At 49.9% G+C, this 17,500-nt stretch overlaps 3 protein-coding genes across 4 annotated transcripts in view; 1 reads left to right on the top strand and 2 right to left on the bottom strand.

The window, feature by feature from the left end:
* Positions 1–578, top strand: part of thap7 (THAP domain containing 7) — a gene marked incomplete at both ends in the record, with an annotated part of 1,552 nt that extends 974 nt beyond the window's left edge. The window contains 1 exon segment of the mRNA XM_059019273.1: positions 1–578. This exon segment is cut by the window's left edge and continues 68 nt beyond it. Within this exon segment, the coding sequence (XP_058875256.1) occupies positions 1–578 (578 nt within the window).
* A 6,500-nt stretch (positions 579–7,078) lies between these two features.
* On the bottom strand, positions 7,079–12,433 carry LOC117970032 (charged multivesicular body protein 2a). 2 transcript variants are annotated; one of them, XM_059019275.1, is made up of 6 exons: positions 12,282–12,433; positions 10,050–10,227; positions 8,914–9,093; positions 7,592–7,722; positions 7,426–7,487; positions 7,079–7,246 (listed from the first exon to the last, which is right to left on the bottom strand). In XM_059019275.1, the coding sequence occupies exons 2-6, from the start codon at positions 10,215–10,217 to the stop codon at positions 7,125–7,127; spliced, it is 663 nt and encodes a 220-aa protein (XP_058875258.1). In that variant the 5' UTR covers positions 10,218–10,227; positions 12,282–12,433; the 3' UTR covers positions 7,079–7,124. The 2 variants fall into 2 exon arrangements, with proteins under 2 accessions (XP_058875258.1, XP_058875259.1); XM_059019276.1 differs by having other exon boundaries at positions 10,050–10,224; positions 12,282–12,425.
* Positions 12,434–16,230: 3,797 nt separating this feature from the next.
* LOC131728100 (NEDD8-conjugating enzyme Ubc12) overlaps positions 16,231–17,500 on the bottom strand; it is a 2,642-nt gene continuing 1,372 nt past the window's right edge. The window contains exons 2-3 of the mRNA XM_059019274.1: positions 17,477–17,500; positions 16,231–17,089 (exon numbers count right to left, since the gene is read on the bottom strand). The exon at positions 17,477–17,500 is cut by the window's right edge and continues 40 nt beyond it. Of these exons, the coding sequence (XP_058875257.1) occupies positions 16,949–17,089; positions 17,477–17,500 (165 nt within the window). The 3' untranslated portion in view covers positions 16,231–16,948. The remainder of the gene's footprint in view (positions 17,090–17,476) is intronic.

Below are 17,500 nucleotides of genomic sequence, written 5' to 3'. Positions count from 1 at the left end.
AGGAAGAAGGAGAGGGGGCGGGGCCTGAGGCAGGCTGGACCTCGAAAACAGACCAACCAATCGGGACGGAGCAGCAGCCAGGAGAAGAGAGAGACCTTCCGCCTATCCCAGGGGCGGTTTCCTGCGAGGGGCGGGGCTTGTCAGAGGCAGCAGGAGGATGGGGAGTGGGAGGAGCCACCGCGGGGGCGGGGCTTGAGCGGAACATATCTGGAGGAGTGGGAGGAGCCACTGCGAGGGCGGGGCTTGAGCAGATCCAGCTGGAGAGAGATGAGGAGGCTGAGGAGAGGGAGAGGGAGAGGGAAGGAGAGGAGCTTGCCAGGGCAACATCCCCTCGCCCGGCCTCTCCCTCGGTCTATATGGCCCGCCTGCCCCCCCCTCCCGGCTCCTACATCGCCCGGGAGCACAGCTACGGGGTGCAGAGCCCCCTGTGCTGGAGAGCCCGCGCAGAGGCGGCCCGCGAGGGGATGGAGCGGGCGCACAGACAGCTGGCCGCTGCCCGGCGACGCGAGCTGAGGCTCAGACACAGGCTGGCCGTCCTGCTGCAGGAGAGGAGGAGCGGGGGGAATGGGGAGGGGGAGGGGGGAGGGGGAGGGAGGGGGGGAGGGAGGGGGGCTGCAGGTCGTCACTCTGCCAGAGGGGCAGGTGTTTCTACTGGAAGGGTCCGGTGCTGACGCGGCCGCCAGCGAGGGCCAGGTTTTGAGTTTCCTGGGCTCCGGGGCGGAGCTGGGGGGTGCAGACACGCCCCCCGGGGGGAGGGGCCAGCCGGGGGGGGAGGTGCTGGGTTGTGGAGACGGGTTCGAAAGCCCCCCCGATCTCCGGGAGAAGCTGAAGCAACATCTGCAGGTGTTTGAGCTGCAGCTTGTCAGCGACTTCGAGGGGTAGGGAGGGGGAGAGGGGGTTGTGGAGGGGGTGGGAGGGGCTGTGAGGGGGTGAGAGGGGCTGTGAGGGGGGGAGAGGGGGTGTGAGGGGGGGGAGGGGCTGTGAGGGGGTGGGAGGGGCTGTGAGGGGGTGATAGGGGCTGTGAGGGGGGGGGCTGCGAGGGGTAGAGGGGGTGATAGGGGCTGTGAGGGGGTGGGAGGGGCTGTGAGGGGGTGGGAGGGGCTGTGAGGGGGTGTGAGGGGGTGAGGGGAGCTGTGAGGGGGTGGGAGGGGCTGGGAGGGGGTGTGAGGGGGTGAGAGGGGGTGAGGGGAGCTGTGAGGGGGTGAGAGGGGTTGTGAGGGGGTGTGGAGGGGCTGTGAGGGGGAGAGAGGGGGCTGTGAGGGGGTGTGGAGGGGGTGGGAGGGGCTGTGAGAGAGGGTGAGGGGGTGATAGGGGCTGTGAGGGGGTGTGGAGGGGGGTGTGAGGGGTTGTGGAGGGGCTGTGAGGGGGTGTGGAGGGGGGTGAGGGGGTGGGAGGGGCTGTGAGGGGGTGTGGAGGGGGTGGGAGGGGCTGTGAGGGGCTGTGAGAGAGGGTGAGGGGGTGATAGGGGCTGTGAGGGGGTGTGGAGGGGGTGTGAGGGGCTGTGAGGGGGTGATAAGCGGTGAGGGGAGCTGTGAGGGGGTGGGAGGGGCTGTGAGGGGGTGAGAGGGGGTGATAGGTGGTGAGGGGAGCTGTGAGGGGGTGTGAGGGGCTGTGAGGGGGTGAGAGGGGGTGATAGGTGGTGAGGGGAGCTGTGAGGGGGTGTGAGGGGCTGTGAGGGGGTGAGAGGGGGTGATAGGTGGTGAGGGGAGCTGTGAGGGGGTGTGAGGGGCTGTGAGGGGTTGTGAGGGGGTGGGAGGGGGTGAGGGGGGGTGAGGGGTTGTGAGGGGGTGTGGAGGGGCTGTGAGGGGGAGAGAGGGGCTGTGAGGGGGTGTGGAGGGGGTGGGAGGGGCTGTGAGAGAGGGTGAGGGGGTGATAGGGGCTGTGAGGGGGTGTGGAGGGGGTGTGAGGGGTTGTGGAGGGGCTGTGAGGGGGTGTGGAGGGGGTGAGGGGGTGGGAGGGGCTGTGAGGGGGTGTGGAGGGGGTGGGAGGGGCTGTGAGGGGCTGTGAGAGAGGTGAGGGGGTGATAGGGGCTGTGAGGGGGTGTGGAGGGGGTGTGAGGGGCTGTGAGGGGGTGATAAGCGGTGAGGGGAGCTGTGAGGGGGTGGGAGGGGCTGTGAGGGGGTGAGAGGGGGTGATAGGTGGTGAGGGGAGCTGTGAGGGGGTTGTGAGGGGCTGTGAGGGGGTGAGAGGGGGTGATAGGTGGTGAGGGGAGCTGTGAGGGGGTGTGAGGGGCTGTGAGGGGTTGTGAGGGGGGTGATAGGGGTTGTGAGGGGGTGATAGGTGGTGAGGGGAGCTGTGAGGGGCTGTGAGGGGGTGAGAGGGGCTGTGAGGGGGTGAGAGGGGCTGTGAGGGGTTGTGGAGGGGCTGTGAGGGGTTGTGGAGGGGCTGTGAGGGGCTGTGAGGGGGGGGAGAGGGGGCTGAGAGGGGCTGTGAGGGGTTGTGGAGGGGCTGTGAGGGGGTGGGAGGGGCTGTGAGAGGGGGTGAGGGGGGGGGGGGGGTATAGAGCTGTGATTCACATTCACGTATTGACCGATTGTAAAGTTTGGGGTCTTTTCTTGGTAGAAATCTTTTCAAAGTCGGGCCAGAACTGAAAATCTGTAAATAACGTTTATAAAACACGGACACTTTTCTATATATTGATATCAAAAAATATAAAATGAAAATGAAATGTGTGACGCGTGCGCCAGGATTTGTATGCACTGGAGTTTGGGAAGTTCTTGAAACAAACATGTTTGTGTTTTGTTTTTTGAAGTACATTTCCATGCTGAGGTGGCTCTTGTCTGCACAATAAAATTATTTTCTGAAATACCACCGGAATGTAGCAGCTATTGATTTTGGTTTCTGCAGACGCGGTCATTACAGGAGGACCACAGCTTCAAAATCCATCCTCTCACCTCTTATTAGCTTTATTAACAGGATCACTGGCCCCTCCCTTTAAAGGAGCGCTGACCATCTTTAAAATCCATTCTCTCACCTCTTATGAGCTTTATTAACAGGATCACTGGCCCCTCCCTTTAAAGGAGCGCTGACCATCTTTAAAATCCATTCTCTCACCTCTTATTAGCTTTATTAACAGGATCACCGGCCCCTCCCTTTATAGGAGCGCTGACCATCTTTAAAATCCATTCTCTCACCTCTTATTAGCTTTATTAACAGGATCGCTGGCTCCTCCCTTTAGATTTTACAGTTAAAATGCACCAAAATCTACTACTCTGTGTCTCGTCACTTCCTGTTCTGTAGGTCACAGTCCTTTTGTTTAGTTATTTTTAATAATTGGACACAGAAACTCAAAATAAACCTAAGAAACTTTATTGAAAAAAAAACAACACTTACAACAGCCCAGTTTTAAATCTGAAAATTTAACAAGATCCCAAACGAGATCCAACACACTCGCTGCACGCAAACAGAGATCAATCTAGATGTCCTAGATTGAAGAACCAGCTTTTATACAGAGCTGAGATATACCATATTTATATAGAAGAAAAAATGATTACATTTGAAGATATAGCCCAGGAGTGTGCGTCTGTGTGGCTACGCGCGCGCACGCACACACACACACACACGAGTTTACTTAGCGTTCTGTTGTCAGAGCTGAGAAATAATGTCAGCATTTCAGAGAGAGAGGAGACTCTGAAGCTGAGGGAGTTCATTCTATATAGAGGATGTGGGATTCAATATGTTAACAAGGGAACATTATTCAGCAGCTTTCATTGGACTCTATGAAGCTGAGGGAGTTCATTCTATATAGAGGGGGTGGAATTCAATATGTTAACAAGGGAACATTATTCAGCAGCTTTCATTGGACTCTATGAAGCTGAGGGAGTTCATTCTATATAGAGGGGGTGGAATTCAATATGTTAACAAGGGAACATTATTCAGCAGCTTTCATTGGACTCTATGAAGCTGAGGGAGTTCATTCTATATAGAGGGGGTGTGATTCAATATGTTAACAAGGGAACATTATTCAGCAGCTTTCATTGGACTCTATGAAGCTGAGGGAGTTCATTCTATATAGAGGGGGTGGAATTCAATAGGTTAACAAGGGAACATTATTCAGCAGCTTTCATTGGACTCTATGAAGCTGAGGGAGTTCATTCTATATAGAGGGGGTGGAATTCAATATGTTAACAAGGGAACATTATTCAGCAGCTTTCACTGGACTCTATGAAGCTGAGGGAGTTCATTCTATATAGAGGGGGTGGAATTCAATATGTTAACACAGGAACATTATTCAGCAGCTTTCATTGGACTCTATGAAGCTGAGGGAGTTCATTCTATATAGAGGGGGTGGAATTCAATATGTTAACAAGGGAACATTATTCAGCAGCTTTCATTGGACTCTATGAAGCTGAGGGAGTTCATTCTATATAGAGGGGGTGGAATTCAATATGTTAACAAGGGAACATTATTCAGCAGCTTTCATTGGACTCTATGAAGCTGAGGGAGTTCATTCTATATAGAGGGGGTGGAATTCAATATGTTAACAAGGGAACATTATTCAGCAGCTTTCATTGGACTCTATGAAGCTGAGGGAGTTCATTCTATATAGAGGGGGTGTGATTCAATATGTTAACAAGGGAACATTATTCAGCAGCTTTCATTGGACTCTATGAAGCTGAGGGAGTTCATTCTATATAGAGGGGGTGGAATTCAATAGGTTAACAAGGGAACATTATTCAGCAGCTTTCATTGGACTCTATGAAGCTGAGGGAGTTCATTCTATATAGAGGGGGTGGAATTCAATATGTTAACGAGGGAACATTATTCAGCAGCTTTCACTGGACTCTATGAAGCTGAGGGAGTTCATTCTATATAGAGGGGGTGGAATTCAATATGTTAACAAGGGAACATTATTCAGCAGCTTTCATTGGACTCTGTGAAGCTGAGGGAGTTCATTCTATATAGAGGGGGTGGAATTCAATATGTTAACAAGGGAACATTATTCAGCAGCTTTCATTGGACTCTATGAAGCTGAGGGAGTTCATTCTATATAGAGGGGGTGGAATTCAATATGTTAACAAGGGAACATTATTCAGCAGCTTTCATTGGACTCTATGAAGCTGAGGGAGTTCATTCTATATAGAGGGGGTGGAATTCAATATGTTAACAAGGGAACATTATTCAGCAGCTTTCATTGGACTCTATGAAGCTGAGGGAGTTCATTCTATATAGAGGGGGTGGAATTCAATATGTTAACAAGGGAACATTATTCAGCAGCTTTCATTGGACTCTATGAAGCTGAGGGAGTTCATTCTATATAGAGGGGGTGGAATTCAATATGTTAACGAGGGAACATTATTCAGCAGCTTTCACTGGACTCTATGAAGCTGAGGGAGTTCATTCTATATAGAGGGGGTGGAATTCAATATGTTAACGAGGGAACATTATTCAGCAGCTTTCACTGGACTCTATGAAGCTGAGGGAGTTCATTCTATATAGAGGGGGTGGAATTCAATATGTTAACAAGGGAACATTATTCAGCAGCTTTCATTGGACTCTATGAAGCTGAGGGAGTTCATTCTATATAGAGGGGGTGGAATTCAATATGTTAACGAGGGAACATTATTCAGCAGCTTTCACTGGACTCTATGAAGCTGAATCAGTTCATTCTATATAGAGGGGGTGGAATTCAATATGTTAACGAGGGAACATTATTCAGCAGCTTTCACTGGACTCTATGAAGCTGAGGGAGTTCATTCTATATAGAGGGTGTGGAATTCAATATGTTAACAAGGGAACATTATTCAGCAGCTTTCACTGGACTCTATGAAGCTGAGGGAGTTCATTCTATATAGAGGGGGTGGAATTCAATATGTTAACAAGGGAACATTATTCAGCAGCTTTCACTGGACTCTATGAAGCTGAGGGAGTTCATTCTATATAGAGGGGGTGGAATTCAATATGTTAACAAGGGAACATTATTCAGCAGCTTTCATTGGACTCTATGAAGCTGAGGGAGTTCATTCTATATAGAGGGGGTGGAATTCAATATGTTAACAAGGGAACATTATTCAGCAGCTTTCATTGGACTCTATGAAGCTGAGGGAGTTCATTCTATATAGAGGGTGTGGAATTCAATATGTTAACAAGGGAACATTATTCAGCAGCTTTCATTGGACTCTATGAAGCTGAGGGAGTTCATTCTATATAGAGGGGGTGGAATTCAATATGTTAACGAGGGAACATTATCTCACAGGGCTGGCCAGGAATCATCATCATAATAATAATAATAATAATAATAATAATAATAATAATAATAATCTTCCAGCTCCCCTGAGTAATGCAGTGCAGCTCATGCGTTGTTTTCAGACACAGCTCTTTCTGATCTGTGATGTGATGGCCTCTCTGCACTGTCCTGTGTTTTCCTGTATAAAGACCCTTCACACTTCTTTCTACTTCACAAACGAGTTGACAGGTTTTGTTTTTTTTTACCTCATTTATTACGGTGGCGAAACGACTCAACTTTCCTCCCTCTGTCTCTCTCTCCCCTCCTGCTCTTCAATTCTCTAACCCCCTCCCTCTCTCCCCCTCCAATTCTCTAACCCCCTCTCTCCCCCTCCAATTCTCTAACCCCCTCTCTCCCCCTCCAATTCTCTAACCCCCTACCCCCTCCCTCTCTCCCCCTCCAATTCTCTAACCCCCTCCAATTCTCTAACCCCCTCCCCAGTCTCTCTCCTCTCTCTCTCAGTCTCTTCTCAAGTTGTTCAGTCTCTCTCCCCCTCCAATTCTCTAACCCCCTCCCTCGCTCCCCCTCCAATTCTCTAACCCCCTCCCCAGTCTCTCTCCTCTCTCTCTCAGTCTCTTCTCAAGTTGTTCAGTCTCTCTCCCCCTCCAATTCTCTAACCCCCTCCCTCTCTCCCCCTCCAATTCTCTAACCCCCTCCCCAGTCTCTCTCCTCTCTCTCTCAGTCTCTTCTCAAGTTGTTCAGTCTCTCTCCCCCTCCAATTCTCTAACCCCCTCCCTCGCTCCCCCTCCAATTCTCTAACCCCCTCCCCAGTCTCTCTCCTCTCTCTCTCAGTCTCTTCTCAAGTTGTTCAGTCTCTCTCCCCCTCCAATTCTCTAACCCCCTCCCTCGCTCCCCCTCCAATTCTCTAACCCCCTCCCCAGTCTCTCTCCTCTCTCTCTCAGTCTCTTCTCAAGTTGTTCAGTCTCTCCTCCAGATCGGCATCGGCATCTGCCAAGGTTGGCGTCGGCTCTGCTTTCTTCCCAGTCGTCACGGAGAGTTTGCCCCCGGTGGACGGGAGGTCTAAAGGCAAGCAGAGGGATTACAGTGAGCGCACTGCGCTGTGAACGCAGGAGAGAACGCTGGCACTGGACACGCACGCACGCGCCCACGCACGCACGCACCCACACACCCACCCACGCACGCACGCACGCACGGACGCACCCACGCACGCACGCACCCACGCACGCGCGCACACTTACTGGAGAGCTCGTCGGTGAGGTTCAGTCCCAGCTCATCCAGGACTTGAGAAACGACCGCGTCGCTGAGGAGAGAGAGAGCGGGGGAGGTGTCAGTGGGTTTGGTGACAGCACTGCTGTGGAGATTCGTTTGACGCACTGATAATGGAGCAGGGCGCTCCTCTCTCACCTCTCCTCCTCGTCATCCTCGTCTCCCATGGCGTCGTCGATGGCATCGTTCATCATCTCCTCCTTCATGTCCATGATCTCAGACTGCTTCTCAAACTCCATCATGATCTTCTGAATCTGAGGGAGCTTGAGCTGAAACACAGACAGAGAGAGAGAGTGAATCACACACACACAGAGAGAGTGAATCACACACACACACACACAGAGAGAGTGAATCACACACACAGAGAGAGTGAATCACACACACACACACAGAGAGAGTGAATCACACACACAGAGAGAGTGAATCACACACACACACACACACACACACAGAGAGAGTGAATCACACACACAGAGAGAGTGAATCACACACACACACACACAGAGAGAGTGAATCACACACACAGAGAGAGTGAATCACACACACACACACACACACACACAGAGAGAGTGAATCACACACACACAAAGAGTGAATCACACACACACACACACACACACACACAGAGAGTGAATCACACACACAGAGAGAGTGAATCACACACACACACACACACAGAGTGAATCACACACACAGAGAGAGTGAATCACACACACACACACACACACAGAGTGAATCACACACACAGAGAGAGTGAATCACACACACACACACACACAGAGAGTGAATCACACACACACAGAAAGAGTGAATCACACACAGAGAGAGAGAGAGAGAGTGAATCACACACACAGAGAGAGAGAGAGAGAGTGAATCACACACACAGAGAGAGAGAGAGAGAGTGAATCACACACACAGAGAGAGAGAGAGAGTGAATCACACACACACACACACAGAGAGAGTGAATCACACACACACAGAGAGAGAGTGAATCACACACAGAGAGAGAGAGAGAGAGTGAATCACACACACACACACACACAGAGTGAATCACACACACACACACACACACACACACACACAGAGAGAGAGTGAATCACACACACACACACCTGTCTCTTCAGGGACACACTGACCTGTCTCTTCAGGGACACACACTGACCTGTCTCTTCAGGGACACACACTGACCTGTCTCTTCAGGGACCTGTCTCTTCAGGGACACATGGACCTGTCTCCTCAGGGACACATGGACCTGTCTCCTCAGGGACACACTGACCCGCCTCTTCCGGGACACACTGACCTGTCTGTCTCTTCACTGACCCGTCTCTTCAGGGACACACTGACCTGTCTGTCTCTTCACTGACCTGTCTCCTCAGGGACACACTGACCCGCCTCCTCAGGGACACACTGACCCGTCTCCTCAGGGACACACTGACCCGTCTCCTCAGGGACACACTGACCTGTCTGTTCATGGTGCCCATGGCTTTGGTCACTCCCTTCATGGCCTGTGCCATGCTGTTGTTTGATTTCAGGGTCTGGATCTTCAGAGACACGGCCTGGATGTTGGCTCTCATCATGATGAACTTCTTCACATAGTGTCGGGTCCGGACCAGGTCCTTAGCCATGATCTTAACCGCGTCCTGGGGGAGGAGAGGGGGAAGAGAGGGGGAGAGGAGAGGGGGGGGAGAGGAGAGGGGGGGAAGAGGAGAGGAGGAGAGGGGGAGGAGGGGGAGAGGGAGAGGGGAGGAAGAGGGGGAGGAGAGGGAGAGGGGGAGGAGAGGGAGAGAGAGAGGGAGAGGAGGGGGTGAAAGGGGAGAGCAGAGAGGAGAGGGAGAGGGGGAGGAGGAGAGAGAGAGGGAGGAAGAGAGGGAGGAGGAGGAGAGGGAGAGGGGGAGGAGGAGAGAGAGAGGGAGAGGAGGGGGTGAAAGGGGAGAGGAGAGAGGGGAGGGGGAGGAGAGGGAGAGGGGGAGGAGGAGAGAGAGAGAGAGAGAGGAGGGGAGGAGAGGGGGAGGAGGAGAGAGAGAGAGAGAGAGGAGGGGGTGAAAGGGGAGAGGGGAGGGGGAGAGGAGAGGGAGAGGGGGAGGAGAGAGGGAGGAGGAGAGGGAGAGGGGTAGGAGGAGAGGGAGAAGAGAGGAGAGGGAGAGAAAGAGAGGGGGAAGGAGAGGGGAGGAGAGGGAGGAGGGAGAGGTTGAGAGATTCTGTTTGATAGTTTTGCATTTCACTCAAACCCTTCCTGCGTTATTGTATGCGATCGTGTGAATCACTCCGAGACGCCTCTATGGAGCTGAAGTGCTCTGCACCAGTAAAGACTGACTCGCTGCTTTACTGGTTTCCTCTTTCATCACACACACACACACACACACCCCACAGTCCCAGAGGCGCTACTCTGCGCATCTAACTGAAGGGGCGTCTTCACCAGACCGCGCGATCCAGTCCTGGTTTCACTGGGAGTTTAAAAACCAGTCACACCTGAGCTCGTCAGCTGGACACACTGAGGCAAAGTAAAACCTGGAGTGGATCGCCTGGCCCTGGTGTCTCCCGTCGCTGCACAGCAGTGCGATCCAGCCCTGGTTTTGCTGGCAGATCGCTCGCTCACCATCTGGCCCTGCTTTGCCATCTTCTTGATGTCGGCGATGATTTTCTTCTCCTGCTGCTCCAGCCTCTGTCTCTCTCGGTCCAGGTCGCGCATGGCTCTGGTCAGCGCCCGCTGGTTCTGTCTCAGCATCTCCTCCGGGGTCTTCCTCTTTCCAAACAAGAAGTCCATGATGGCGCTGCTGGAGACACACACTTTCACACTGAGAGACGGGACAGCCACCTGTCTGAGACACACAAACTCATCTGCACTGAAAACGTGGCTCTGCACGGTCTCGGTGTGGTTCCTGTACTGACATCGCTCTGGCAAAATGTGTTTATTGTTGTCATGCCAATAAAGTTTATTGAATTGAAGTGAGAGAGAGAGAGAGAGAGACAGCGCGAGAGAGAGACTGACAGAGACAGAGAGAGAGACAGAGAGACTGACAGAGACAGAGAGAGAGACAGAGAGAGATTGAGAGACAGAGACTGACTGAGAAAGACAGAGATAGAGAGACTGACAGAGACAGAGAGAGACTGACAGTGAAAGAGAGACTGAGTGAGAGACTGACAGAGATAGAGAGAGACTGACAGAGAGAGAGAGAGCCTGACAGACAGGCTGACAGATAGAGAGAGACAGATAGAGAGACTAACAGAGACAGAGACTGAGAGATAAAGAGAGAGACTGACAGAGACAGAGAGAGAGACAGAGAGACTGACAGAGAAACAGACTGACAGAGACAGAGAGAGAGACAGAGAGAGATTGAGAGACAGAGACTGACTGAGAAAGACAGAGATAGAGAGACTGACAGAGACAGAGAGAGACTGACAGTGAAAGAGAGACTGAGTGAGAGACTGACAGAGATAGAGAGAGACTGACAGAGAGAGAGAGAGCCTGACAGACAGGCTGACAGATAGAGAGAGACAGATAGACTGGCAGAGATAGAGAGACAGAGAGAGACTGACAGAGACAGAGAGACTGACAGAGAAACAGACTGACAGAGAGAGACAGAGAGAGACAGGGAGAGATTGAGAGACAGAGACTGACTGAGAAAGACAGAGATAGAGAGACTGAGAGACAGAGAGAGACTGACAGTGAAAGAGAGACTGAGTGAGAGACTAACAGAGAGAGAATGACAGAGACAGGCTGACAGATAGAGAGAGACAGAGACAGAGACTGATAGAGATAAAGATAGAGACTGACAGAGATAGACTGACAGAGATAGACTGACAGAGATAGAGAGAGACAGAGAGACTGGCAGAGATAGAGAAAGACTGACAGACATAACTTAGTTATTTAACATGTAAATTGAAATCTCCTGCCTCTTCTCCACTGCAGCGCACTCCTAGAGGCGGAGTCTGGTACTGCACAGCGACCTCGTCATCAAAGGACGAGCGACTTTATAACGAGAAAAAACAACTTTGAGCTCAATACGGGAGAAAACCTGACCCGGGATAAGTGTGCAGAAAAAATAAAATCAAAATAAAAAACAGCAGCGTCCCGGGAAATAAGGGAGAGTGGACAGATCTGTATTGGCCTTCTGAGAAAGGGAAATATAAATAATAATAATAATAATAATAATAATAATAATAATAATAATAATAATAATAATAATAATAATAATAATAATAATATTGAGCGGTTCGGTTCGTGTTTCAAACGTACCCATATTTTTAGCACGTTATCCTAACCCGTCACATCTGAATGTCTATGTTGAGATTTTAAAAAGTCCGACAGCTGCTTCTGATGAATAATAATATTATAAAGTATTCAGACCGTCTTTGTTTGAACCGGTTACGTACGTAATCCGACGACGTAACGCGGGTCGCTCATCACGTAACGCGGCACATCCCACAATATTAAAAAGAGATATTTATTACATTCAAACTAAAACTTGCTTTGAAAAGTTTCGGTGTTTGTCGAGAATCCAGTTCGAAATCTCGTCCGGATCCGCTCGGTTTCATATCGGATCACCCGCGTCTTTGAACGCCGTGTCCTCAAAACCGGTCACATAAATAATCTGAAATGTGTATTTTTAGATTTTAAAAACACTTCGTCGTTATTAATAACGCTAGTAGCTACACCCGGAGTCTGTATCGATTCAGCAATCGCTAGAAACGCAACTCGACTCCAACTCGACTTCAAAATAACTGGCTTTTAAAAAATAAAAGAAGTGGTTTGTTGATTAAAAATAACAACAACATGATTCAGACTCGCCAAACCCCTCAATTAATTCACGCTGTTCTCTCTTCTCACCTGCGAGGGGTTTTGACCGCTGAATCTCGGCGATGTTTGGAGATTTCTCTCGGGTTTTGTGTCTCGATCTCTTCTTTTTCGTCGTGTTTGTTTTTTTTTTATTATTTTTTTTATTTAGTTTCCTGGTCAGGCGACACACGCTTCCTGTTTGTGCGTGCTGCTCCCCGTGACGTCAGCGACGCTTGATCTCACGCAGGGTGACGTAGCGCTTAAGTCATGTGATGCAACAGGATCGTGTGTGTGTGTGTGTGTGGCTATCAAAATTTGAGAAACTGTCTCCACAAACTCCCAAAAACTCCCAAAAATAACGACACCCACTTTGCAAAACACCTTTTTAAGAACTAAATACGCCTCTTTAAAAAAAAAAGGGCAAAATATTTAGTTTGATGTCGATTTTGTATGATTGGAGTTAGAAATAGTATATATATATATATTTATAGTGGTTCTCCCGAGTGTTTCAGACTCGCCCTCAGAACAGGGCTGAGTGACTCAGCGTTCCTCTGTGTCTGAATCGGAGGGTATATTTAGAACACACGCGATCGCTTCCGGCAGTGTGTGCGTTCACCTTCAAGGTGTGGCATCGCCTAATGCATTATAACCGGTTTCCTTCTTAGCTTTATTAACATTGTCACTGGCCGCTCCCTTTAAAATCCATTCTCTCACCTCTTATTAGCTTTATTAACAGTATCACTGGCCCCTCCCTTTAAAGGAGCGCTGACCATCTTTAAAATCCATTCTCTCACCTCTTATTAGCTTTATTAACAGGATCGCTGGCCCCTCCCTTTAAAGGAGCGCTGACCATCTTTAAAATCCATTCTCTCACCTCTTATTAGCTTTATTAACAGGATCACTGGCCCCTCCCTTTAAAGGAGCGCTGACCATCTTTAAAATCCATTCTCTCACCTCTTATTAGCTTTATTAACAGGATCACCGGCCCCTCCCTTTAAAGGAGCTCTGACCATCTTTAAAATCCATTCTCTCGCCTCTTATTAGCTTTATTAACAGGATCACCGGCCCCTCCCTTTAAAGGAGCTCTGACCATCTTTAAAATCCATTCTCTCACCTCTTATTAGCTTTATTAACAGGATCGCTGGCCCCTCCCTTTAAAGGAGCGCTGACCATCTTTAAAATCCATTCTCTCACCTCTTATTAGCTTTATTAACAGGATCGCTGACCCCTCCCTTTAAAGGAGCGCTGACCATCTTTAAAATCCATTCTCTCACCTCTTATTAGCTTTATTAACAGGATCACTGACCCCTCCCTTTAAAGGAGCGCTGACCATCTTTAAAATCCATTCTCTCACCTCTTATTAGCTTTATTAACAGGATCACTGACCCCTCCCTTTAAAGGAGCGCTGACCATCTTTAAAATCCATTCTCTCACCTCTTATTAGCTTTATTAACAGGATCACCGGCCCCTCCCTTTAAAGGAGCTCTGACCATCTTTAAAATCCATTCTCTCACCTCTTATTAGCTTTATTAACAGGATCACCGGCCCCTCCCTTTAAAGGAGCTCTGACCATCTTTAAAATCCATTCTCTCGCCTCTTATTAGCTTTATTAACAGGATCACCGGCCCCTCCCTTTAAAGGAGCTCTGACCATCTTTAAAATCCATTCTCTCACCTCTTATTAGCTTTATTAACAGGATCGCTGGCCCCTCCCTTTAAAGGAGCGCTGACCATCTTTAAAATCCATTCTCTCACCTCTTATTAGCTTTATTAACAGGATCGCTGACCCCTCCCTTTAAAGGAGCGCTGACCATCTTTAAAATCCATTCTCTCACCTCTTATTAGCTTTATTAACAGGATCACTGGCCCCTCCCTTTAAAGGAGCGCTGACCATCTTTAAAATCCATTCTCTCACCTCTTATTAGCTTTATTAACAGGATCGCTGACCCCTCCCTTTAAAGGAGCGCTGACCATCTTTAAAATCCATTCTCTCACCTCTTATTAGCTTTATTAACAGGATCACTGACCCCTCCCTTTAAAGGAGCGCTGACCATCTTTAAAATCCATTCTCTCACCTCTTATTAGCTTTATTAACAGGATCGCTGACCCCTCCCTTTAAAGGAGCGCTGACCATCTTTAAAATCCATTCTCTCACCTCTTATTAGCTTTATTAACAGGATCGCTGACCCCTCCCTTTAAAGGAGCGCTGACCATCTTTAAAATCCATTCTCTCCCCTCTTATTAGCTTTATTAACAGGATCGCCGGCCCCTCCCTTTAAAGGAGCGCTGACCATCGGTCTGACGCCCCGCCCCCTTACCCAGGTTCTACCGCATGCACATCACTGTCCACGTTGCCATTGACAACACCCTCCCTAACCCGCCTATTCCCTCAGTGTCACACACACACACACACACACACACACACACACACACACACATCGGACACAAGGCTGCAAAGGGTGAGATAGTTTCATCTTTATTTTACCAGACTCCTTTACCTTGTTAAGGCTTTTGCAATGGTTCTGACTCCATTGCAATTACTTCAAATACATTTTTATTAAATTTATTTTATTCATCAGTCTGCGTTGCTTTGACTGTGAGTTCAGGAGCTGCTCTTCAGTTCTGGCTGCGCTGCCCTAGTTATTGTATTGTGAATCGGGACAGCCCTGGCTATAGGACTACAGCTCCCAGCATGCCTCTGCACCTGCTGGCATGGCGAGGCATGCTGGGAGCTGTAGTTCTTTATGCTGCGGTCTCCTATCAGAAGCGATACAGACCTCTATTACGACACATCATGTAAAGAAAGCATCGCGATTCATCGAGACACAGTGAATCGCTCCAGCCCTGGCTACAGGACTACAGCTCCCAGCATGCCTCTGCACCCGCGGCCGTGGCGAGGGATGCTGGGAGCTGTAGTTCTTTATGCTGCGGTCTCGTATCACAAGCGATACAGACCTCTATTACGACACATCATGTAAAGAAAGCATCGCGATTCATCGAGACACAGTGAATCACTCCAGCCCTGGCTATAGGACTACAGCTCCCAGCATGCCTCTGCACCCGCGGCCATGGCGAGGGATGCTGGGAGCTGTAGTTCTTTATGCTGCGGTCTCGTATCACAAGCGATACAGACCTCTATTACGACACATCATGTAAAGAAAGCATCGCGATTCATCGAGACACAGTGAATCGCTCCAGCCCTGGCTATAGGACTACAGCTCCCAGCATGCCTCTGGCGAGGGATGCTGGGAGCTGTAGTTCTTTAACTCTAGAGCGCTGCTGTGGTCTTGCATCTCAATACAAATAATTTAAAACACGTCGATTCAGCTGCTTTCCGTAGTGTAACACAGCCAGTGTCTCTATAGAAGAGCCAGCGCCCCCTAATGATCGGACGCTGGGATTGCTGGCAGTACACTAGCTGTGCACTAGATGGCGCTATCGCTAATGTAAAGCTGATCTAGCGGCTCCTGAACTCAGTCAAAGCAAGGCAGCCTATCGGAGTCTGATCTATTGCACACATCATGACAGCTTGTTTAGTGATGAGCTTCACCTGTCAGTGTCATTTTTTTTTTAACAAGAGAACGCGAGCCAGCCTGCCTGTCTATGAAGGACTTTAGTCAAAATGATCATTTTTTTAAAATTTATTCTAGGTTCTTTGTGATGTTCCGAGCGGTTCCGGGTTCGGTTCTAGAGACACCGAGACCCTGGTTCTGTCAACCTGCCTCCGAGACGAACGTTCTGCACCCCACCCCGCCCTCCATCCCCCTCCATCCAGCTTCAGGACGTCCTGTGACATTTCGCACCGTTTTGTAGTTTTCCCCAGATACTTAACGAAACAAACACACAACACTACTGCCCTACTGTGTGGGCTCCCGGCAGACACGATCCCTGTCGGATTTTAAATGAAGGAGTCTCAGGTCAGGATCGCTCTTGGTCCGCGCTGCGGTTCGGCAGAGGGGGGGGGCTGAGGGTTACAGGAGATGAAAAAGTCTTCGACGCGGTTTGAAAAATATTCACGTTTTTATTGTTTGTCAGATGGGAAGGTTTCCAACGCAAACACAGCATTGAAAACAGATCAACAACCGGGAACAGAACCCGTCCGTCCGTCTGTCTGAGTGAGAGTGTGTCTCAGTGTCTGTCTGTCTGTCTGAGTGAGAGTGTGTCCGTCCGTCTGTCTGCCTCAGTGTGAGTCTCAGTGTCTGTCTGTATGAGTGTGTGTGTCTCAGTGTCTGTCTGTCTGCTTGGCTGAGTGTGTGTCTGCTTGTCTGAGTGCGTCTGTGTGTCTGTCTGCTTGTCTGAGTGTGTCTGTGTGTCTGTCTGCTTGTCAGTGTGTCTGTGTCTCAGTGTCTGTCTGTCTGTCTGCCTGTCTCAGTGTGTGTGCGTGTCAGTCTGTCAGAGTGTGTGTGTCAGTCTCTGTGAGTGTGTCAGTCTGTCTGAGCGTGTGTCTCAGTGTCTGTGTGTGTGCGCATGTCTCAGTGTGTGTGTCTCAGTGTCTGTGCGCATGTCTCAGTGTGTGTGTCTCACTGTGTGTGTGTGTCTCACTGTGTGTGTGTGTGTGTGTGTGTGTGTCTCAGCCCGGCTCTGTTTATTTCAGACAGCGTTCAAAGTAAGTGGACCCCACGTAGCCCCCCCGCAGCGACCGTGTGTGTGTGTGTGCGTGTGTGTGTGTGTGTGTGCGTGTGTGTGTGTGTGTGTGTGTGTGTCTCAGCCCGGCTCTGTTTATTTCAGACAGCGTTCAAAGTAAGTGGAGCCCACGTAGCCCCCCCGCAGCGACCGCTGTACGTTCTGCTCAAAGAGGCGCCGGTTGTTCTGAAGGACCTCGGCTGCTTCCTTGTTCAGAGGATCTTCAGGGTTGGGCTCCTGGGGGGGGGGGGGGGGGGGGGGGGGGGGAGAGAGGGGAGAGAGTTTGATCCAGAACTTCAGCAAGGCTGCTATTAAACATTTACAAATACAAACAGAAACTTAATGAGTTTAATGACTAACGACTAGAAGTCTTTCTCAGGGTCTTCAGTGTGAATTCAATGACTGACGACTAGAAGTCTTTCTCAGGGTCTTCAGTGTGAATTCAATGACTAACGACTAGAAGTCTTTCTCAGGGTCTTCAGTGTGAATTCAATGACTAACGACTAGAAGTCTTTCTCAGTGTCTTCAGTGTGAATTCAATGACTCACGACTAGAAGTCTTTCTCAGGGTCTTCAGTGTGAATTCAATGATTGGGAAGAGGGACAGAGAGACAGGCAGACTTACCAGGAAGAGATACTGAAGTCCATA

The sequence above is a fragment of the Acipenser ruthenus genome, unplaced genomic scaffold (genome assembly GCF_902713425.1).
Source record: "Acipenser ruthenus unplaced genomic scaffold, fAciRut3.2 maternal haplotype, whole genome shotgun sequence".
Classification (NCBI taxonomy): Eukaryota; Metazoa; Chordata; class Actinopteri; order Acipenseriformes; family Acipenseridae; genus Acipenser; species Acipenser ruthenus.
This window is presented reverse-complemented; position numbering and strand designations above follow the sequence as displayed.